Source organism: Cottoperca gobio, chromosome 20, assembly GCF_900634415.1.
Source record: "Cottoperca gobio chromosome 20, fCotGob3.1, whole genome shotgun sequence".
Lineage (NCBI taxonomy): Eukaryota > Metazoa > Chordata > Actinopteri > Perciformes > Bovichtidae > Cottoperca > Cottoperca gobio.
Window position 1 is genome coordinate 5,230,221 of NC_041374.1, and position 24,824 is coordinate 5,255,044.

Genomic DNA, 24,824 nt, shown 5'->3' on the forward strand with positions numbered 1-24,824 from the left:
GCTTTCAGCCTTGCGGCTGCTTTGAATTTGATTTGGATTGCAAATCTGCACTTGGACTCAGTGCTAACTCCCTTTCACTCATTCAGTGTGTTGTTGTGGATATGGTGTACTAGGACCGGTGGTGTGAGCTTTTCTATCATTGTGACAGTTTTAGTAAGCAAAGCAGTGATTAGCCCACCAATATGGTAACAGCAGAGGGATTACTCATCTATTTTTAAAATGCTGACTGAAAATTCAACACTCTTGTTTACAGAAAGCGTAACCAAGAGTGCCACATGCCACTTTTATCATTATTATATGTTACATATTGTAGATTAAAATTCCCAGACATTGGTCCCATTGAAGACTCATTTGACCTGTTTGCCAGAGCTAATATAGAAATACAGTTGGAAGGTATATATTTGTGTAGTGTAGTACATGTGCACATGCCACAGCGGTACTCTTAAGCGATGTAATTTTGTGAGTGGAAGAGCCACACAATTCAATGTCCACCTGTTCTCTCTCAATCTTCCTCTGTCAGCCCTCTGGAGTCTACATCAACATATTTAAGTGCGAGATAGGTTTTCTATTTATTTCGCAGTGTGCCAACGCATCGTATATACAGCTGTCGAATAGGAATCTATAAGCAGGCACATTCCAAGATGTACATTTGAATGAATTCAGTTCACTGAAACATAATAGCATTGTGTCAACTCAACAAAACTCATCAGCTTTCCCATGAAGCAAAGGGGGGGAAGCCCTTGTTGTCACTGTGGTTATTTATTAACCACGTTGAAGAGGAAGAAGTCTTTTGGCTACTCACAGTGGCTTAGTGAAAACACTATCTGGCTGTACTGTATTTTCAGGAGGTAGTTTGGAGGGGTTATCAGTCAGGCTTTCCCCTGTTCCCTCACATGCATACATAAACTGTGTACATGCATTCATCACTGATTTATCCTCACGATAGAAAGCATGGCAGCACAACGAAGCACAGGATGTCTAGAGGGCAGACAGAGCAAGAGAGAGTATATCTATGTAATGCCAGCATGTTCATAACTACTAGTCGCCCCAGGTTCTACAAGTACATTAGTTGGCGCTGCAAATTTAAGTCTGTACCCATACTCGATTATGGGTTAATCGATTAGTGGTAGACTCGGACATTGATCTGTGCAGAGCAAACACAGCCGTAACCCAAGCTAAAGTCACCAGGACAGGTGTAAGTTGATGGGAGTTGGCTAGGCTGTCAGTCATCCCGGCCCCAACACGCCCTTCTCTCTGTGTGGCCTGACGGACTGGAGCCGGATAAGGGAAGTCACGGCTGAAAGTGCCACTTAAGTGGAAAACAAACACTCGCGCACATATGCACAGTGTTTTACAATAGCACACAAACCCAATTACATGGCCATACGAAAATATACACCCACACTGCTACTTATGTGCAGCGTAGATTGTGTGCCCGCATGTTTGATCAAAGTTAATAGAATACATAGGTGCAATTCAGCAGTATAGTGCTGCTGGTGTGTTTATGGCTTTTGGTTTTTCCTGCTTGTTTCTGTCTCACAAATGTACCAGAGCTGCAAGCAACAGAGGGAGTGTGTGGGAGACAGTGGGTGAGGACAGAGGAAGTGGTGTTTATAGTTGCGAGTAGGTGGATGGTTGCATTGTCGACCTGATTTGTTTTATGATGAGGCCAATGGGAGCATTTTAATGCACACTGCCTATGAGCCACAGTGGACCAAACTCAACCACATTAATGACCACATTGCGTGTTTTGGTTTGGATGAATAAAAGACAATATTCGTCTATTAGAGAGAAGGGCAGTGAGTATACACTCTGTTGAGATCATTTGTTGGTCAGTGGCTGAAGTATTTGTCCCCATTAGTGGTGCAGTGTCTGTGGGAATCCATTGTTTACCCTCCATTTCTCATTGATAATCCACCGTCCCTCCCTTTCTCTCAGCTCTCTCCTCTCTACTTTGCACACAATCTTCCTTTTCTTCTCTGCAATGCTCTCCCCAACTGGCTTTCTCTATTCTTCTTAGTCATTCCTTCCTTTTGTTATCCTTTGCAAAATTCCTCTTTCAAGTCTTCATCCTTCTATTTCTAGCCCTCTGTCTTCTCTGTGGTGCCCTTTCGGACAATGGAGGAATCCCCTGGCTGGGCTGCAGGGAGGGGGGCAAAGAGAGCTGGCCTGTGACTGACAGCCCTGTGTGTGGCTGGCTGCTGGCCTTTGTCCCTCTGCCAAGGAAAATGGAGGGAACGCAGAGAAGTGGAGCAGTGGGAAGGAGGAGGAGGGGGGAGAGAGAGTTAGGGTGTCATTCATGTGTAGAGGTTTTGGGAACTTTAAGTTTCAAACTATGGTCTGCATGGGGAGGGGGCGCTTTGCTGAGCAGAGCAACATCAGCCACTGTTGCTCCAGTTAGCATTGTCTTTGAGATGACTGAGCATGTAGTCTTGCTGGTGCTTTCAGCTTCACGACTTTGCACTGAAGATATTGTTTTTTAGTAAGACTGATTCTTAATGCAGGGTCTGACCTTCCTCATCTACTGAGTTTATACCACAACAATGACTGCAGCTATCTATAGAAACGAGTGTCTAGTAATGAGGCTCGCCATTCGAGTGACCGACCAAGCTACTCAGTCAACCAAATCCTCTCCGCTTTTTTATTTCCCCCGGACACTGAAAGAGTCCAGGCCAGCACAAAAGCATGTGCTCTCCCCTCCCCTCTCTTTGAGCCCCTCACCCCAGTAGTGTGCACGCAGTGTGTGTAGTTTGTGTGCACTGTGAGGGAATTGATCTTGGGAAGAGTGGGAACATGCAGACTAGGCCGACGGGGCAGCTTTGGTACAAGATTAAGAGGCTCTGGAATGTGTGAATAGGACTTCCACTTACAGAGGGAAGGAAGTATGTTAGAGTAAAACAGAAAATGAGGGTAATGGGAAGAATTGACAAGAGAATTTTAGTTATGGTTAGTAATTCGACTTGCCTCTTTCTAACAAATTTGGAGATGTGTGGGTCTATTGATAAAATGCCTTCGTAGGCGAGTTGAGACTTGACCAAGTTGGTTCAGTGCAGAAATTGTGTGTGTGTGTGTGTGTGTGTGCTTGTTGTCTGATGGCATGATTGGAAGGAAACCGTAAGCTAAATGGAGTCACTTGACTAAAACACTGTAGCCACTGTAAACATCAGGCTTTGGCTCACTGCATCTACAGTGCCACATTACATACTCATACAGAGAATATACAGTTTACTCGCATGTGTCACACGCTTACAACATGTGTCACATGCTTACAACGCTTCTTAGATATCTGTAGTCACATTTGAATTAGTTTCTCTGTAGTGATGTGAGGTCCACACACATTAACATTCCACCCTGTGAATTTACAGTCTCTTCCAGTGCACATAAACACTCTTAAACAAACACCCACCGCTACTAATACGCATGAACACACAAATATGCACGTTAACATACTGCTCTTTCCCCTTGACACACACATGCTGAGTCCTATTAATGTAGCCAGAATTCCTGGCAACGTTAACCGAAGTAAAACTAAGACTCTGTAAACAGACCTACACCACAGGATCCTCTCTCCTGTGACTTAAGTACGTCTGCAAAATGTACAAGCACACACATACAAACTTACATCCTGCGGCACATTAACACTGCCTGAGCAGAAGGGAAGCTAAGCAGATAAGACTAAGCAGAGCATTTTGCGTTGCTGCACACACACACACACACACACACACACATTGAAGTGCAGCGTGTCTGTAGTGTGTAGCCTCCCTGTGCCTTTCTTCAAAAACACACACACACACACACACACACACACACACACACACACACACACACACTGCTCTCTGTCATAGGTTGCTCATGGGTGACGAGGCTTCACTGTATAATAATGGGGGATGTCTCAAATAAGTACCCACATCACAGAACTCATTTCACACTAGCTTGAGTTGGTCACTTTGTGGATGTTACGCAGACCCAATCCTCCCCTGTGTGAAACCTTATCAAAGTCCAACAGAATCTGTCCAGTTCCCATAGCTGCCTTACCCACCATTAATGTCATTTACCCATATCTTTTTTTCTCTGGAATTCAAAGCATTTTATGAGGAAACACAGGCTTGACTTACAACTTTTAGTCAACTGATCACATACGCTTTGATGTTTTAGTTGCCAAAGATGTCCTTTAAAAAGAGATAAACTGACCAAACATAGACTTAGACATATCAACAGTTATCAGGTGGCTAGTGTTGATTTCCTGTTTTAATGCTTGCTTGTATTCGTTGTAAACCTCAAATATTTGATTAACATGTTTTAAGCCTTGAGGCGCAAATAATTTAGAATTGATAATCTTCTTCCTTTAGACACGTGCAAAACTGGTAAATCGTATGTGAGTTTGCAAATGGGCTGTGATGACTGGTATGCTGTGTGAAACTGTTAAGTGCTCTCGAGACCCCACACTGCCCCCTGCTGACATGGCTATCATTGATCTGGTTCCCCTCGCACTCCTTTCTGTTCAGCTGTACTATATCCTCCTGTTAACAGCTTTACTCCCTTCCTTAAGCAAACAACTCTCACAAGGCCCTCATTAAAACATCCCAGTTACAAAGTTGTAAAGGAAATGTAGAACACTGATTCTAACCAACGTGCCGCCTCAGTCTATAAATGGTCACACACACACACACACACACACACACACACACACACACACACGCACACAGTCCTGTAAAAACTGCCTGAGTCACTGAGCAGACTGTTGTTGCTCACTAATACAATGAAAAGATGGTGGCGGTACACTAAATCCCACAGCTCCCGCTTGTTATTCCAATTGACCCATTGACCCGTATAACACTGTTGGTTCTCCATTGTTGAATTTGAAAGTACGTCAGCCAGTGGGGAAACGGCGGGGACATCAAATCCAGTTTACATTGATGGAATTAGCACTTATTGACTGTTCTAGACTCATTAAAGAACATATTTATTACATGTACAGCTTGTTCAGGAATTGTGTACAGCATCAGTTGTTTCCTAGAAAAACTCTGGCGAGCCTGTGTGTGTGTGTGTGTGTGTGTGTGTGTGAGCGGCCACTCGGTAGTGAATGGCCATCTTTGTGAGTGTTCATAATTACTTGTTTTCAAGCATGATTGCATTAGGGTCTAGCTTTCCCCTCAGCACTAGTCTAGCTCTGGACAGGAATGCACTGATGCAAAAGCTTTTATTAGGTGATTGGTTTAGCCTGAATGGAAGAATTGGTGAGTATCTATTAGCAGTAATATGGTTCCCCATACTTTGTTATGGGAGTACTGCCTCACCGTGGGGAGTTAAAGACAAACTTGAAGCTTTTCTTCAGCATTTATGGAGAGAGTTAACATAATGTTTTGAAGCGTGTTCTTGTATCTGAGGTTTCCGAGCGTCACCTGTTCTGCCCCCCCTACTGGGGACCGGCTTACATCCGGGCTTGGCCCGGATCACATGGTTGTCCTCAGCTCCTGTTTCCTGTTCCTGTCGTCTGATACTGGTCACCTGCTCCTCAGTGAGCCAACACCCTCTTTGTCTTTCTCTGGCTCTGTTCTTTCCTGTGTTTATGGCCTCACTCCCCCCCCCCCCCCCCATTTTCCCTCATCATCAGGTGGGGATGCTAGTATGAGCTTCCAATCAAGTGCTGGGAAATTTTTGAGAATTGGGAAAGTACTGACGAGCTCTGTCTTGCACTGCCAGCAAATCCCAAACAGATTCTGGAAAAGAAAACAACAGGCTGATGTAGCCACCTCACTCCCCATCCAAACACAATACACATGACTAGTTAAGAGCAGGAAATGTCTGTCATCAAGGAACCAAGTGGAGCTGAGCTGCAGCATTCTTCTCTTTGTCAGCATGATTGTAGAGCTGTCTCCCAGCATGTTGTATTGAGTGTGTGAATGCGTGTTTTCACACTTTTGTCAAGCAGAAACCCGACGAAGCACATCAAAGGTTTTGTTGCTATCTGATTAGTTGGGAAACGGTAAAGTAACAGTGCTACATTGTCAAAACTAAAATCCCTGTGACGAAAGAGGAGGAAAGAAATTGTCTGAATTTTTCAATTTAGTATATTAATCTTTGGTAATTGACACACAAGGGTTGTTTTCAACCGAGGGCCTTACTGAGGTTAAATTTGAATTAAAGTTTAGGCTCCAAGCTTGCAGACATCTTTGAACCCTATGTTCAGAATGCATCCCTGAATAATGAGTTTATACAAATTCCTACCCCAGAAAGTCCAAGTCGGCAAGTTTCTCAAGAGCCTGAGTGTCTGAGGAGTGGACTGGCTTTGACAGGGCAGACAGTGGGTCCTCTGTGGGCTGCGAAACCAGGGACTGATTGAGGGGTTAATCACTGCATAGTTTTGGCCTGTTACTCTTGCTGTTCCCCGCCAGCCTGTCTTGTCTGTCCATCTTAACGGCAGATGATACACAGACACACACACACACACACACACACACACACAGCGTGGCTGGCGGAGGAATGCCTCTGAACGCTGTCCTGTCCAACAACCAGCCTCTTGTGAAAGCACTTGGCATGGCCACAGCAACAGCACTCTCCTCAGCTCTCCTATCCAAAGCCACTTTGTTTGGTTGGTGTTGCCATGGTGAGGAGAAGTCGTTGGGAATATGACATTGGAATGTTTTTTTTAAAAACCGGTCCTGGAAATGGCCCTTATTTCAATATACAGGATGTTTAGTGTTGGTTTGAAGTATTGGTTAAGGTGTATGAAAAAGTATTAAAACATTTAAAACACTAATAACAGTAATCTTAAGTCTGCAGTTACCATAGCCACTTTATAACGTTTGTATTACCTTTGTTATATTATCACTGCTGTGTGGCCACATTTGGTTCCAGTTTCTCAAATGTGAGGATCTGCTGCTTTTGTCTTGTCTTACAGTGTAATAAATTGTAGTATATTTTCGGGGTTTGGACTGCCTGCGAAAAAAAGCAATTATATACGTCTCTGGGAATATCTTTCACAATTTTCTGACAGTTTACAGACCAAACTTTTGATGATCTGCAGATAATTGACAATGACGATAATCGTTATTATTTGCAGTGTCTTAACCACTTCTGTATACGGTTTTATAGATGTTATAGCATGACCTGCAAACAATGTCCCTCAATGCATCGTGATAGGATCAAAAGAGAAAGTATTTTTGTTCTGTTCTGATTGACATGGTATCGTGTGTCTCCACAGCCTTTCTTCAGACTACTGAACCTACGGAAGCTTGGCCTGAGTGACAATGAGATCCAGAGACTCCCTCCTGAGGTGGCCAACTTCATGCAGCTGGTGGAGCTGGACATCTCCAGAAATGGTACACAAATACATTCACAAGTTCACTGTGTGTGTGTGTGTGTGTGTGTGTGTGTTGTTTTACAATCTCTGCTTGTAAGACCACCCATTGACACACAATTACTTTAATGACATGGTTTAAAATAACCTTCCGCTCTTGTCTAGACCACCCCAAAAAAACACAAAACAACCAGGGTGTGAAAAATGATTTCTGCCATGTGGTGTTAAGTACAAGAAGCCAAATCATTTTGAGAATCAACACACTAGCAGCAGCCATTAGGTAAATATTAGCTGCCCCTCTTTGCCAGTTTATCCAGTTTACCCCCAGGCACAACAGACGTATTCATACATGAATCACCATGCCCTTGAAATATTCCTATAACACAAGACGAGCAAAGAAAGAAATTTAGCTCCATAATGCAGCCAAAAAAATGTAGTACATGCCTGTTCCTGAGACCTAAGGTGAAATTAATCTTATTTTGGGCTGCTATTTAGTTTCTGCAACTCGGCTGTAACGACACGCACACACAGACGCACCTTGCCCTCTCGGTGTCCTTGCATGCAGCCTATATTGTAGATGAGACATCGGCTCTGCTACACAGTGCATCATGTGCTGTGGGAGCAGTGTGCAGTGGCCTGTAAGGGCCTTCCCCATCTGTCTGCCTGTCTGCTTGCCTGCTCCTGCAGCAGGAAGACGCTGAGCCAGATAAGCGTTATAGGCTGCTGGCTCAGTATGGATTTCTTAACCTGCACCTGCAGGATCCAGTAGTAAGAGTTCTTTACCTAGTTCGGCCAGAAGGTCAGATTTCTTCTTGTGCCTTCTATATGTGTCTTTTATATGCAGTCAGTCAAGCTACAGTGTTTGGAAAGCACTAACTTTAGCGCAATTCTATTTCCCACTAACGTATAAATCATTTAAAAATAAAATGATTTATTTTATGTTACAAGCAATCTGTCTAGTTCTCTGAGCATCTTCCAGCAGCATGCAGATAAATCAGGTGCTCAAGGACAGCAAACATGTTTCCCCTTGGAAGCAATATGTTTCTTTGCTGTGCAGAACAGTGTTATACTTATTGTCACAATTTTGACACTGAGTTTAATCTGCATAGTTTGAAAATGAGTACACAACAGAGAACAAAATAGATAAACACCCGTGTAATCAAAGAAGCCTTAACACTATCCAGCACCATCTAAATAGGTTTCTCTCCTTTGTTCCCCTTTTTTTAACCCTTTATTTTTTACTATAACACCGCTATAAAAACTAAAGCACGGAAGTAACAGCTGAAATGCAGACAGGGGTCCAATAACTGTGTCATTACTTTCCAAATTGTGTGTGATGGGAGGAAAATGAAGTCATAGTTGAAGGTTCACTATGTCCTTCGTAGTACACCTTCCATCTTTCTCTCACTTCCCCGCTCCTGACCATCTGCTTGTGATTTACGAGAAACTTTAAATGATTTGCTCCATAAAATATAACGCGCTCTAAATCTGTGTGTCCATGGTGCTGATGCCTTCCTCTCCCCCCCCCCCCCCCCCCCCCCCCCCCCCCACCTCCTCTTTTCTCCTACAGACATTCCTGAGATCCCCGAGAGCATTAAGTTCTGCAGAGCCTTGGAGATTGCAGATTTCAGTGGAAACCCCCTGTCCAGGTAAGTGTGTGTGACAACAGCCGTGAGAATTGAGTTTACTCAAATATGAAGTGTCATGCATGTGCTCTAATTACTTTGCTTTCGTATTGTAAATGTGCAGTCAATCATATGTTTGATGTACAGTCTGCACTTCATGCTTCTTGAAATGGATACTAGTTAATCTTTATGATATTTCTATAAGTCACTGTTGCACTGCTCTCTCATTGCATTTCTTGCCACATCTACAATCTTAATATTTCACCTTTTAACTTCCTCCTGTAGAAAAGCAATTGAACGACTGGATAAAGCTTTAATGCTAAATACTTAAACAGATGGGAATATGTATAGGGCTAATCGTCTTCTCTGTGCGTCCAGTGATGCTGATACCCTAAGTGTCTCTCTCTACTATTTTCCCTCCCGTCCCTTTGCTTCAGATTGCCGGATGGTTTCACTCAACTCCGAGCGCTGGCTCACTTGGCACTCAACGACGTGTCATTGCAGACGTTGCCCAACGACATTGGAAAGTATGTACTCATAATTTGAAAGGATAATTTTTTCTTAGATGGGTCAAGAAACGTCAGAAGTGATTCTATCCACTGTTTACAAAAAAACTGTTTATCACATTCATTTTGGAATTCTGCTCCTAAAACATTACCTATTAAGGCCTTACACTCATTTCCCATGTACGTGATTATTCATATATTAATTGATCATCCAAACACCACAAATACATTTTTTGTCAAAATTGTAAAAGCTCTCTAATCAAGCATCACACTGGTCCATGTTGCCAGACTGAAGGCCTTTGTTGAATCCTTGATGCATTAGGAGACGGAACAGGTTTTCAAGGAGGGTGACTCTGTTGCCCAGTGGGCTGTGAGGCAGCTGGTCTCTGGGCTCTTGGCCACTGCTGGGCTCAGACAGATGGAGGAGCCCCTCACCATGCCTGGCAGCCTGGTCGAACAGACCTGCCATCTGACTAACCAGCCTGCCTCTCTTCTCCCCCTCCTACCCTTCTTTCTCTTTCCTCCTTTTTTACTGCCACTCCTCCTTTTTTTATAGTTTGGCCAACCTTGTGACGTTGGAGCTCAGGGAGAACCTGCTGAAGTCTCTGCCCACGTAAGTGTCATCTCCCTCTAGTGTGCATATCTCCATCAAGTATAATAAGTGCCTGTTTTTAGTTAGAACCTCTCTCACCAACAAATGCACTAGCTTTAGGAAAGATGTATTGTAGTGTGTGTGTGAGAACATCACAGAAACTACAAGTTACCTGTAGCTACGTAGGTATTTGCATATGTCAGTACATGTGAATGATTGGTATGTGGTAATAGTCTTTGTTCCTTCATGACACATATTTGTGTGACTTACTGCATGTGCTATTTTGTGTGTGTATCCAGGTCGCTCTCATTCCTGGTCAAACTGGAACAGCTGGACCTGGGCAGCAATGAACTGGAAGTTTTGGTAAGTCAACAACTCATCCCTTTAAACCTTCATATAATACGCAGCAGATAATTCATTCTACTGTTCAGTGCTCAAACAGCCCACCCTCAGTTGTGCCTTTTAAATAATGTGTTTTACGTTTGCACTGCTCGTGCAGCACACACACACACAGAGAGTGACATGTATTACAAAATACGTTCCTTCTCATATTCCCACCACCATAATTATGATCCAAACCACATGATTACTTCACCAAACACAGCTGAGCTGCTAGACCTGAGGCTCTGCATGCAATATACCTCATAGTGAACCCTGCTTTAAGCCTGTCTCATGGGATGGTAAACAATTCCTTATGACCCGACAAGGGCGGAGGCTGAGCAAATACTTGACATCTATGATGAAACTTTGCCTGCCATAAGCCACTGCTGCACTGACATTCTTCTTTGGTCTTCAGTTCGAGGTCATTTTGGGAGAATTTAGCCCAGTGATTGTGGAGTTTCAACAACAGTGTACCAGATCCCAAAGAGAAGAACTGTATTTAAAGTTACTGACCTACACCTTTTAATCATCCATTTAATCTACAAAGTGCGTGTGTATTGAGGGCACATGATTTGTATTTGCTGTGGCCTGAAACCCCTGACGGTTTTCAGATTCACTCAGTGTTGCGTGTGTTGATTATAGCATGCAGCCCCTGGCTTTGCACTTCAATTATAGAACAAATAATCGAACTGCCCCAATGTTCTCCCTCCTCTATACTTTGTCTGATCTCTTAGCCGGACACCCTCGGTGCTCTCCCCAACCTGAGGGAGCTTTGGCTGGACCGTAACCAGTTGTCATCATTACCACCAGTAAGTACAGTTTTATTTGCCCTGTTGTAAGAACTCTGCACTTAAATATATTAACTACATTGCACGTATGCAGAATGAACTCCCACCAGCAGATTTCTCCCCTTGTTTGTGCTGTGAAAGTAATCGTTGTATTGTGCCTCCGTGGCTCACTGCAAGTGGTATTTATTGTGTTTTTGTGTAGGAGCTGGGGAACCTCCGGAGACTGGTGTGTCTGGATGTGTCAGAGAATCGTCTGGAGGAGCTTCCCTCAGAGCTGAATGGCCTCCTGGCTCTCACTGACCTGCTGCTCACACAGAACCTGCTGGAGGACGTCCCAGACAGCATAGGTGAGAAAACACAAGGGGGAAAGAGAAAAACGTTGCATCAGCAGCGATTTCAGATCGAAAACTGTTGTTTAAAGTACCTCTTAGATAGGAAGTACAATCCAGGAAGTCCAGTTTGATGAGCATATTACTGCTGATTTAACTTTTCTCACAATGATTGAGAGGTAAGCAGAATAAATAGGTTCATCTAACTATCCTCACAGTGCATATCGTCAGTCGCTCCCTATAAACGTATCATCTGTGCATATACTGTATTACAATATTGTCAAGTGTTTCTCAAACAACAAGACATAAATGATGTCATTATTAGTTGACATGAAAGAACCCCATCAAGTTTGGTAGCACTAGATTAAGCAGCAATGTGTGTGGACACAGTGCTCTGCTGAAAGAGAACAGCACTGCCCTCTGCTGGAAAGATCATGCCAGTGAAGAGGGACACAGACAATAACGGCTTGTAATCTGTTTTCATTTGAATTTATTCCAGAGCATGGGTCCATATAAAAATAACTGTCTAGTGTTGGTGTAAAATGGCATTGTGTTTTGTGTCCAGGCTGCCTGAAACAGCTGTCCATCTTTAAGGTGGACCAGAATAGACTGACCCAACTGACTGATTCATTAGGAGAGTGTGAAAACCTCACAGAACTCGTCTTGACGGAGAACCTTTTACAGGTAGGGAGATGCAAACCACTTCCACCAGCCTTGTACTGACCCAGTTGGGATTTATTAATACCCATTAATACCTAAGTCCAATTAGCAGCCATTAAGCTTCATTTATCATTTTCACTGAATATTAATGACTTCTGCCTCACTCCCTCAAAGTCACTTCCTCGCTCGCTGGGCAAGCTAAAGAAGCTGACCAACCTGAATGTAGATCGCAACCGCTTGGGCAGCGTGCCCAAAGAGCTGGGCGGCTGTGCCAGCCTCAACGTTCTCTCGCTGAGAGACAATCGCCTGGGCAAAGTGCCTGCTGAGCTTGCAGATGCCACTGAGCTGCATGTGCTGGATGTGGCTGGAAATAGGTAAACCTCACTTAACACCCTGAATTCACAGAAGCCTTTCGTGCCAAGGTCAAAGATTTAATTTTTTAAACCTTGTCAAAAGGTCACCACTAATTTCCAAAAGGCTATAGAGGGAGCAAAGATTTCTGTAGAATTATGAAGGTTATTCCTGCAATTCTTTTTCTCTGCGAGTGAATTTAACAGAACACATGTCCTGATGTATGTATGTATCGCTGGATGATTTTACTTACTGAAAAGGAAAGTTTGTGGCTCATCCCTCACTCCTTCTTTTGTCCAGATTACAAAACCTGCCTTTTGCCCTGACAAACCTCAACCTGAAGGCCATGTGGCTCGCAGAGAACCAGTCGCAGCCGATGCTCAAGTTCCAAACAGAAGATGATGAGCAGACCGGGGAGAAGGTGCTGACCTGCTATTTACTGCCCCAGCAGCCTTCTCCGAGCCTCGGTGAGTAGCACTTAGTTAATGCAATGTAAAGTTAATAAATCTTCTATGTGGCACAAGTCAAAGCAGGTTTGTGTACCAAATGCCTAACTTATGTGTTGTATTAACTAATTTGGCTCATATTTGGAGCTTTACAATTAGATTTTTGGTCAGTTAGCTGACTAGTAGCTTGTAAAACCACATATGAATTGTGAGACTTTACTTTTAGATGAATAGCTTCAAGAACAGATTCTGTAATCTACACCTATAAACTCAGTTTGACATCTTTCTCTCCTTTTCCTTCCTGCTCCACAGAGAACTTGCTGCAGAACAGTGTGGACGACAGTTGGACGGACAGCAACCTGAACCGAGTGTCCGTCATTCAGTTCCAGGAAGAGACCAAGGCTGAGGAAGACGACGATGAGGCTGCTGCAGAGCGCAGAGTGAGGAAGAACCACAATACAGGGTCACTTTATGCCCTCTTCATGTCACTTTGCTCGGATAACTTAAATGTAGTCAATACTTATCATTGCCTACATCTGTTGCCTCCAGTTTGGTATTGCTTCAAGTGAGACGACTGAATATATTTTGTCATCTGACTATTTCCTGTACTTGATGAAGGTCACGACTGACAAAAGTATTTGTAAGAGCGCCACACTGATGCATTTGTTGTCAAATTCATGCTTTAAATCCGTTTCTCTTTGTTTCAGGGCCTTCAGCGCAGAGCCACACCGCATCCTAGTGAGCTGAAGGTCATGAAGAAGGTGATTGAGGAGAGGAGGAATGAAGCTTACACATCCAGAGCTGATGGAGAAGAAGAGTCCCCTGATTCACAGGTACATGCATCATACTGTATTATGATTATCGTGTCTTTTCAGCTATAGTTATCATTTAGAGATGTCATTTTGTCACAGTAGTCTTCTAGCTTGTGACATAAATAATCTGCCGCTGTAGCAAGTAGACAAACTGCAGTTTTCACACTATTAAAGATAACCCTTAGAGTATGCACAACATAAATGCATCATCATTGACTGGTGCACTCCATCCTGAATTAATCAAACGTTTGGTTTTTAGGAGAAACGGCTCAGTGACCTTTCCAATCAGAGCCGCGACTCCCATGTGTCCAATAGCACGCTGTCGGCCACCTCCCATGAGGAAAGACATAATGCGACTTCAGCATCTCAAAAGGAGGACCTTGTAGACGGCCACTCCCCTCATGATGAGGACGAGCTGGACGAGATGGAGGTGGAGTACATTGAGGTGCATATTTAAAACATCTTATCCATAACATTCCTCTCTGGTCCCCCCTCCCTCCTCCTCCTCCCTCCCTCCTCCTCCTCCCTCCCTCTAACTAATTAAATCTCAAACCTCTTTGGTTTCTCCAGCCTACTGTGCACTTTGCAGAGGAGCCCATCATCCGTGGTTTGGATGAGGACGACAGGGAGGAGGGGGAAGACGGTGAGAGGAGTGACGAGGACGAGAGGCCCACTTTTCCCGCGGAGAAGCAGCGTCTGATCAGAAAGGACACGCCACACTACAAGAAGCACTTCAAGATCACCAAGCTGCCCAAGCCCGAGACTGTGGCCGCGCTGCTGCAGGGCTTCAACCCTGACAGCCTGAACTCACCCACACAGCCCGCTGAGGACGAGGTGGAAGAGCAAAGTATATGCACCCCTCAGCACCATCACAGAATAGAGGGGCTTGAAGACAGTCGGCTCCAGGTCAACTCCAGTCAAGTAAAGGTAAAGCAGAGATCCCACCACTGGTAGGGTGCAGTGCAGGAGTGCGGAGGATAGCTGGGTAGAAACTGTTACATATTATATGTAGAAAAACATTAATTTCTCCACATGCATTTGTACACATATGTAGACAAGTAATGGTACAGGACATGCAGTATGCAGAAAACGTTGTATCGTAGGAACTTAATTAACTTATTTTATGCTTAAAATGTCTATTCATGTTGTAGGAATATGTTTAAATCGAGTATATTTGTTGCTTGCTCATTGCATCTATGCAAACACTGTATGCATAGAGTGCCCTTACCACCTTGCAAGTTGCATTCAGTTTGGAGTGGGCTGCCAGCATATATTAAGGATGTGGCATTGCATGCAGGGTCATTGTGTAAATGAAGACGTCTACCCTTACGCTGTAAATCAAGGGGAATGTTTTTCTTAGGGACAAACCACAAACTCTCCCACCTTTGCATTGTCTTTGCTGTGTCCCATGCAAAGACGAGATGTCCTTCACCAAACGCCTACAAACACTCAGAGGTCATTGCTGATAATGCTTTCCAATAGCTCACATCATTTAAGATTTCTTTGAAACATAAACAACCAACACGTACACATATCGTCTCATCTCATACACGAAGACACATTTGAGGAACTTGCTTTTTAAACCTTTGTGCTTCCACATGAAATAGCTTCTCGATGTCTGTTTAAGCACAACTAACGTAACCGATAGAACTCTTTGATGTAAAGTGATAAATGTTCCTTCCACACAAGCACCTGCAGGCCTTTCTTGCACACCACTGACCCAGTTCAGGACTAAACTTCTCACCATATTATCTCCTGATTTTAATTGAATAATGACGTTTTCCCACTCTGCTCTTGTAACATTGTGCGGTTGTTTTTGTAAGTATGAATGAAGCGAGTGACGTCTGCTCCGCTTATGAAAATTAATCTCTTTATTGATTATTAATATTTGGGGAGACTTAATGAAATATTTTTGATTTATCATACTGACGGTAGAAATCCTCTTCGATACTGTGATCAAACATCGTCACCTCACCAAATCTGTTGTGTGTGTGTGTGTGTGTGATTGTGAATGTTTGTGTGGCTGACCTCAGACTAACCAGAACATATATTGGCAGAGCTGGAATGTGAGATCCAAAAATCATATGTGTCATATGGTAATAATCATTTATGGGATGTTCAAATGAATGTAGTGAGTAAAAAAATTTAAGCTCTGATTTTCTTAACTCTTTTTGTTGAGCTATGTAGGAATGACTTTTTGTAGATATACTTTTTTAAAATAGTTTTTTATTGTTTACAAAAGTAGGCTTGTTGTCTAAATTAAAGCTTGCTCCTGGAGGAATTTGCTTTCTGTGGTGTGGAGACTGGGCTTATTCTGGTATGGGAGCTTTTGCCTTCTCTTGTCCGCTCTCTCTACACTGTGTGTTTTGCACTGTAGCTCAGCTCCTTGGTCTTGTCTTTCCATCTCTGCCTTGTATTTGCTTCTGGTGGCTGGGGAGTGAGTGTGGGATTGCTTCTGCTCCAAGGTGGTCCATCCCAGTGGACTGGAAAGTCCTACAACTTGCAAGCAGACAGTGGAGTGTTGGGTGTGTTTGGTGAAGTTAATGGAAAGAGTGAGAAAGTGTGTTTTAATTTTATTTTAGTGTATGCCTGTGTGTGTGTGTCTGTGAGAGCATATTTTTATTTTTTGGCCTGACTAATCCGCATGCCTCTCGCTGGTTCCTGTCCTAACAGGGGGTGTCATTTGATCAAGTCAATAATCTGCTGATTGAACCTGCTCGAATTGAGGAGGAAGAGGTCTGTACATACTCTTTCCCGTCCACTCTGTTTCTCCGTGTCCCTCACTCACCCACTCATTCACCCACCTGTATTCAGAGGTGGAGAAAGTTCCCACAGAAATCCATGGTTAATCCAAGCCAATCACTAGGGACCCCCTAACCACAACTCATTTATGAGATGGCCAGTGTGGCAGAACCTGGATGCAGGAATGTAGCAGCCATGTTTTATTTATGGTATCGACTTTTACTTCAAACACTAACATGGTGGGACTAAACTGGCTATGAGGTTTCACAAATGTGCTGTGTTTGAGTGCATCCTGGGACATTGACACATTGTTCAGTTCTATCCTTTTATCTAATCAGCTTCAGTAAATACTGTCTGATCATGCACCTAGGTCTCTTTACAATGTATTAGTGATCAACTATTTATTTTTTAGTAAGGGCTCATCGTATAAAGCTGCTTGAGTCCGGCTGCGGACCTTTTTGTTGCTCACATTTTAAAACTAAAAATCATGACCGTACTCATTTAGTTATTACCATGAAAGGCCAAAATAACTAGTATTTGGTGATTAATCCAATCACCTTTTTTAATATTTTTGATCCATTAGAACAGAATGTGTGCATCTGTAGGGAGTGTAGTGTTGATACAGGTAACTGATGGAGCTTCCAGGAAAACGTTTGAGTTTTGTTTGGCCACCTGAATAAACAGTGTTAAGTAAATATCAGGAGTAACAGCAGTTAATGTTGTACAATGAACTGCCCTGTGATCACACAGCTTTGCTTATTGCACTTGAAACACAAAATACTTTTGTTGGTCGCACTGCCAACTGTTATTATTTTTTAGAAACCCTGACTTTCCCAAATATTTGTTAGTCCCCTTGATGCCCACAGTTGCACATCTCTGAAATGTTCATACATTTTAGGCATTTGTCATCCTGTCATTTTCTTCGTAAATGCAGGTGTATACCCCAAATATCTCAAACTTTGACTGTACACACACACACACACACACACACAATAGTATGAATCCCAGTCCAGCAACAGGTTCTGCCACACTACGTCTCTGCTACTCTACCTTTCCTCTGCTTCTGCTGCTTTGCTCCTTTTCATCCCCTGTCCCACGCTGTGTTGCCCTGGAATGAATGGGCTGCTTCACCAGCTTCCTCCAGGTGTTTGTGTTTGGTACATAGTAGGTTACTCAACTGCCAAATCAGAAGAGGATCTCAAGACTGATGAAGATGGATGACGTTCACTACCCAGTATTCATTTTAATATTGTGACTTAAAGGGACAGTTCACCCCCAAAATAACCTGCTTTGGGGTGAATTTAAGTCTTTAAATTGTAGGTAATGACAGCATTTGTAATGTTAATCTTCAGATTTTTTAAATTTTCTTTTCTTTTTAGCATGCTTTTTGTTCATAAACACTCTCCTATGCTGATTAGTCTTGGTGAATCACGTGCAAAGTGTCCCGGACGATTATGCATTTGTGATTTTAAAGACATTTGTATTCATGTCTGATTTGTTAAGAAATGATTGTCATGTCATTACAACAAATGCCGGGGCATCTACAATACAACTCCAAAACCGTCTCCACATCCACATCATCTTTGATTTCCCCTTCTTCCTTCCACCTGTCCCTCATTTGTGTGCAATTCCTCCTCCTTTTTGCATGGCTTGCAAGTACACAGAATATACACAGTCTGTTATGCCTTAGTTAGTGTTTAAAGTCCCTTCTCTCATGAACACACATTGTATGTTTTCAGTAAGGGTCAAGCCTCTGAGTTTATTATACGAAGGCTTTAGACAGTGTGTTTTTGTGTCTGAAGTCAATTGTCAGTTAAGGGTTACTGGTGTATAACAAATACGTTTTGGACATGCTGTTTTCAATATACTTACAAATATAAAACTTACTGATTTAAAAAAAAAAAAAAAAAAAAAAAAGAGTCTTTAAAGCTAAATTAAAGGTGCAATGAGTCCAACTTCAACTTAAAACTGACATTAGGCTCCAGACAAGTCAAAGTGTCTCACCATCCATCTGCTGGCATGATGACAGGATGTTGCTATGATGAGATTGACACCACCCTCTGGCAGAAGGAGGGAGGTCACCCAACTTGTATCATATTAAAGTTTAAGATGAGAAAAAAAAGAATGGTAGTCAACTGTTAAAAAAAAAAAAAAAACAACGTGGGCTCGCCTCCCTCTCAACCTGTCCCGAGCTGAGTGGTGTTCAGAGGGGTTTCACTTGTAGTTGCGCTGACTCCCCCCTCCTCAACTTGCAGCACACGCTGAACATCATGCGACAAACTGGCGGCCTGGGAATCAGCATTGCTGGAGGGAAAGGATCTACACCTTACAAGGGAGACGATGAGGTAAGACGTGTATCTGGAATCTGGATAGGTTCAAAACATCAGAAGCTATAAATTATATACATTTAATTTTTATTTTGTTTTTGTGTTCAGGGAATATTTATCTCCAGAGTATCTGAAGAGGGTCCTGCAGCCAGAGCGGGGGTTAAAGTGGGAGACAAACTCCTCGAGGTAAAGCATTTTCTGTTTCCTCTTCTCTGTTTCATAGTAAGTTTAATTTAACAGCATCGCAAGTCGGTCATTCTCACTATCCGCTTGTCTCAGGTGAATGGAGTGGACCTCAACGAAGCAGAACATCACACAGCGGTTGAAGCTCTTCGTAGCTCCGGTGCTACAGTTTCCATGTCGGTGCTGCGCGAGCATATGGTGGAGCCAGAGAACGCCATCACCACCACGCCACTGAGGCCAGAGGACGATTACTTCCCGCGGGAGAGACGGAGCAGTGGGATCGCCTTCAACTTGGAGACGGCTCCCAGCGGGCCTCAACAGCGGCTCTCCACCTGCCTGATCCGGAACTGACAAGGGGCTGGGGTTCAGCATCGCAGGGGGCAAAGGCTCCACGCCCTTCCGCACAGCAGACACGGTGAGACATGCGAACGCACTAGCTGTTCAAACTCGATGTATAAAGTATGACTAAATATCTTTGGTTTGTGGACTGTTAAAACAAGCTGTGTGAATACATTCTTCACTGTTCATTTTACATTTAAGTAATAAAAAACAGAATTAATTTCTTAAATAATAAAGCCTATAAAGGATAATTACACATTCATACATACAATGATACAGAGAGATGATCTAAAGACAACATCTGCCATTCAATCACTAATAATAAGTCTTGAAGTTGGGAAGTTAGGTCACTAAGTGTTTGCAGGAACTGTCTCAGTCGGAGGGATCCGTCTTTTAACAGCATCTATTCTAGCCGCAGCGTTTACAGTCCTCACCGGAGAGACGGAGATATGAATAGCCCGCCCTGACATCTGATAGTCCGCTCTAACTGGACGGGCTGAGGTGTATATTTGGGCCAGCACAGTACGCCATTGCAACTCATGCAGCTCAACATCCCACAAAGAGGAAAGGACTCATAAACGTATGATTTAGGCGGGTCTGACTAAGTCTTGCCTCTCTTTCAAAAGCTTTTTGAAATGGATGCAGTGACTCGTTTGGATATTGTTTTAATCTGAGGAGGAGGTGCAGTAGACTTTGCTCCTGCATGTGTTTTTTTGTAAATTCTGTTTTGGTGATCCAGACTAAAAGTTCAGCTATGTTTTTATTTGTTAAACACATTTGTCAGTGCAAAGGGGGACACTATGTCTCAGGGAGTGTGCTGCCTGTGCTGTGGAGTCTTAATGTGTGTTAATGTTCAAAGACTGCTGTCCATTAGTTGTAATGTATATGTGAGTTTGGTTGTTTATGTGTATGCCTTCTATCACAATGTATGCCATTGTGGGCTGATAGTGTCCTGATAATCCCTTTATTAATTACCACGAGCACACTTTATATAGTTAGTTCTATTTTTGGCTCTGATCCACACTGTGTGATATCACTGACCGGTAACTCTGCTTGTAGATAGCTCACAGTTAGCACAGTGATTCATCTCAGCATTGCAGCCTGTTGTGCAAGACCCTTTTACCACTGAGCCTGTCCAAGCTCAAACTCAGAAGCCAGAGAAGATTTATAAAGTAATACGAGAACATTTTCCACAAACGTGCAAGCAGATGTAACATTTGACAATATCTCTGGTCTGGTTTTAGGGAATCTACATCTCCCGCATCGCAGAAGGGGGATCGGCACACAGAGACAGCACACTGCATGTAGGCGACAGGGTGATCTCTGTGAGTACAACCCATCCCCTCCACACCTCCATCTGGGCATTATAGAGTTCAGTGTGATCCTTTACAATGTTTTCATGGATGTGAGAATGGGAATCATTTAGCTTTCAGGGATTTATAAATACAAAGACATTGGTGTGGTTATACAGGGTTCCCAAGGATTCTTAAAAAGTATTAAAAGGAAACACTTCATTGTTCTCTCAAGTTAAGTTTAGCACATCTAAGATGTATTGGGTCCCATGCTGACCACATGTGAATAATTTACTCTCACACATCGACACCATAAGTTGGCAGCTGAGACTGAATACTAATACTGTCCTTTAACTAATTCTAACCCAGAGTCTCTCCTCGGATGCAAATTGTGTAGCTCTTCTGGTTAAATAGTGCAGCATTGTCACTTCTAAGGGGTTCCTGCATGAACTCCAATCTGGCTTTGCGTATGAGTAATTTTTGAATTGCATGTTTTAATCCCACCCAAGCACACGTTACTACTGTAAACCAACTGATTGTGATTCGTCATGTGGTTTTTCTGTGCTGAACTGCTCCTCCCCTTTTAACTGCTTCTTTAATCCACTTCCTGCTCTGAGAATCGCAGAAAAGCTTCCGGAAATGATCCTCTTTGCTTTCTTTCCGGGTTGACTCTCCTATTTCCTCCGGCAGTTTCTCAGCTCTTTTTGCTTTTGTCTATTTGTAGGCTGCCTCTTGTTCTCTCTTCCTCACACACTCTCCATCTGCCTGCTCACTAATGTATTAAGTGCTTCTCCTTGCCTGCTTGGTGGTGGGTATGGTGTTGGGATGGAGTGGGCTGAGCCGGTATGAAGCAGCATATCAGCCGATGGTAAGAGCTGGTACTGTCGGGTCAGTGCTGACCTCTGCGTGTCACTTTGGACCAGAGTACAGTTTTTAAGATTGCGTGTGCCTGAAAGCTAACACCGAATCTCAAAACCAAAACCAATGCTTCAATAATTCTTAATGACTAAGCTGTATAAGGATTCCCCTGCTTGCCTTTGGTGACTCAAAATTAAACTTTTTGGAGAAGTTTCCACTTGTGTTTTAAGTAAACAAAGGCAAGAAGGAGTGGGAAATAATTGAACTGCTTACATTAAAAGAGAGCAGCATAGGCTGATGGAATAAACAGCTTTGCTTGTTAGTAGCCTTTCTGCAAGCTGTGCCAGCAGCAGCCCGCTGTTACCCCAACTCTCTTTCTCTGCCTCTTCCTGTCGCTTCTTCTCACTTTGGTGCACGAACAGACTCTCAGTGATTTAATTATCAGAATGTTTTAGATATTGAATAGTTTTTAGTGATCAGGTGTAGAGTCTGATTAGAGAAGACTGATGGCAGAATGCCGTTTTCAGCATGTATTTGTCTTTTAATGTTCATCGTGCTGATGGCAAATGTGGCCCGTTGTCATTGGGAGCGTCCTGGTGGGCTGACGCCCTCCGTGGTTGGTTTTTACTGTCGATTCAGATCAATGGTGTAGACATGACAGAGGCCAGGCATGACCAGGCAGTAGCACTCCTTACCGGCACCTCCCCCACCATCTCCCTCCTGGTGGAGCGAGACCTGAATGCACCAGGGGGCTCTCCAGGTCAATCCCGGGCACGAGCCCATTCTCCTCCACCCCCAGAACCATCAGATTCACCAGACCAGGAGGAGGACGGCCTGACCCTTCATGGGAACAACCTGAGCCGGATGGAGGACGAGTATCCCATCGAGGTGAGACCTCTTAGGGGCGACTTCGGTACTCAATATGTTTAATGGCTTTTAATTATATAAGACCAGGGGTCTCCAACACGTCACTGTAGCCGTAGCTCGCGGTTCACAGACTGTGTTCAAAAAATCCGACGACAGTGAATGCACCTCTTCTCACTTTAATTCAATCGAACACATAGATGTCCCGCCCCCTCCAATACAAAATAATATGATAGGCCTATCAGCTGTCAATAAAAAGGTGATAGTCCTGTCAAGTTTGTCAACGTCACTCTGAAGCTAACCAATCACAGGCAGCGTAGCAGCAAATGTACACAGGCTACATGGTGTGTGTGTGTGTGTGTGTGTGTGTGTGTGTGTGTGTGTGTGTGTGTGTGTGTGTGTGTGTGTGTGTGTGTGTGTGTGTGTGTGTGTGTGTGTGTGTGTGTGTGTGTGTGTGTGTGTGTGTGTATGTGTGTATGTGTGTGTGTGTGTGCCTTACCTGCGGGACCAGTGTGTCAGTTGGCAAAAGAAGCAACGTGGAGCGCCGCCACACTGGGACTGAAAAGGTGAACCAGTTAAAAGCAACACTTAAAAAAACAGCAGTGTTTATTCACCCAACCGGTAAAGAAGGTCAACGCGGCAACGGAGGCCTCATTTAATGTGGCGCACAAAAAGCCATTCACCGATGGCGGGATGGCCACAGTAGCCAAGACGGTATTAAAGGACCATAAAAGTAAGACTAAAATCATGTCCGCTATCGCTAATGTACCACTTGTTGCTAACAGTGGCACGGAGAGTGTCTGCGCTATCTGCAGATACAACGGGGCAGCTGGAGCGGGACATGGCAAGGTGCAAATGGTTTTCAATTAGTTCAGGCTTTTAAAGCAAAACTGTCATTTTGCCTCCAGCAACTGAAAAATAAAAGACTGCAACACAGCCATGCATGGGTAGATGATGTACATAAGTATCGTGACCTCTTGTCCAGGACAGAGCAGGAGTTTGAGGATAGGTTAAATGATTTTGATAAGCTGGAACCCTGTGTGGCATTCATTGCCAACCCCTTCATGGAGGTAGACTTCACAGAGACTTCAGTGAAGATGGCTGAACTGTTCAGTGTCTCACAACATTTCTGGAGCCTTGTAGACCCAGAAAACTACAAGAACATTCCCCAAGCAGCACTGAACATTTCTGCTTTATTTGGCTCTACATACCTTTTTTTGTTACTTTCTTGGACCTTGATGTGAAGTTAAGATTTTTGATGAGCTTTGGGTTCAACTGATGAGCGCTAAGTGATGTGATGCAAGTAGCTCTTGGCCATAGATTTGTTCAAAGCCCTCAGATGAAGAAAGGTTGGAGACCCCTGTATTAGACCATGCTGTAGCCTCATGAAGACCTTCAGCGTTATGTTTTGTTTATTTGGCCCCTGCCATATCCTCAATGCTGTCCAGTTCCAGAGAAGATGGTGCATGGTATGAAGGCTTGGTCTAAATAAATAATGGTGTATTTAGAGTGTAGCGTTTCCAATGGTCAACACAAATATATTGCTGTTGACTGTAAAGAGATATTTGTTTATGCTGCAACTAATGATTATCATTCATTATCGATTAATCTGCCATTTATTTACTTGATGCGTTGATTAATTGTTTATAAATCTTCTATAAAATGTCAGAAAACAGTGGGGAAATGTCTCCCAGTTTCTCCAAGTCCAGAGTGATGTTTTGTTTTTGTCAGTCCAAAACCCGAAGATACTCAGTTTAATATGATGCAGAAAATATCCACATTTGAGAGGCTGAAAACTGCATTTCTGGCATTTTTGGATGAATTACTTTTACGATTAATCGATTATCAAAACAGCTTGATCGGTCGACTAATCTCTGCAGCTCTGGCAGTAAGCCGGTTTGTGTTTATTAGGCAAACGATAGATGTAGACATGACTGTAACCTGATGTTTAATTTTGACTTTTGTTATATTTTGTACTTAAAAAGTGTCTGGCTACAAAACAATCTTCTACCTCGCATCCTAACAGGAAGTGATCCTGGTGAAGTCCGGTGGCCCTCTAGGCCTGAGCATCGTGGGAGGCAGTGATCATGCCAGCCACCCGTTCGGCATCAATGAACCCGGGGTGTTCATCTCAAAGGTAGGACTTTGAAAGAGTTGTGAAATACCTTGTTTTCCTCTTTGTTGCATCTCCTTAAATATATGTTGTGTCTCACTTTCAACCCATCTCATCTTCAGGTGATTCCTGAAGGTCTCGCATGTGAAAGTGGACTGCGTGTTGGGGACAGAATATTAGAAGTGAACGCCATCGATCTGCGTCACGCCACACACCAGGAAGCTGTGCGAGCGCTGCTGGCCAACAAGCAGGAGATCTGTATGTTGGTACGGAGGGACCCTTCACCGCCTGGGATGCAGGTGAGGCCATCCAAACA

The 24,824-nt window shown here is 43.5% G+C and overlaps 1 protein-coding gene across 1 annotated transcript in view; it reads left to right on the top strand.

Annotated features, from left to right (window-relative positions):
- The window catches only part of scrib (scribble planar cell polarity protein), a 59,247-nt gene that overhangs the window by 16,448 nt on the left and 17,975 nt on the right, over positions 1-24,824 (top strand). Inside the window, 23 exon segments of the mRNA XM_029458101.1 lie at positions 7,205-7,322; positions 8,871-8,949; positions 9,363-9,452; positions 9,988-10,044; positions 10,323-10,386; positions 11,139-11,213; positions 11,395-11,539; positions 12,087-12,205; positions 12,356-12,555; positions 12,833-12,999; positions 13,291-13,418; positions 13,686-13,811; positions 14,050-14,235; positions 14,361-14,717; positions 16,464-16,526; positions 18,788-18,877; positions 18,968-19,045; positions 19,139-19,390; positions 19,392-19,457; positions 20,626-20,706; positions 22,171-22,419; positions 24,422-24,532; positions 24,631-24,807. Of these exon segments, the coding sequence (XP_029313961.1) occupies positions 7,205-7,322; positions 8,871-8,949; positions 9,363-9,452; positions 9,988-10,044; positions 10,323-10,386; positions 11,139-11,213; positions 11,395-11,539; positions 12,087-12,205; positions 12,356-12,555; positions 12,833-12,999; positions 13,291-13,418; positions 13,686-13,811; positions 14,050-14,235; positions 14,361-14,717; positions 16,464-16,526; positions 18,788-18,877; positions 18,968-19,045; positions 19,139-19,390; positions 19,392-19,457; positions 20,626-20,706; positions 22,171-22,419; positions 24,422-24,532; positions 24,631-24,807 (3,078 nt within the window).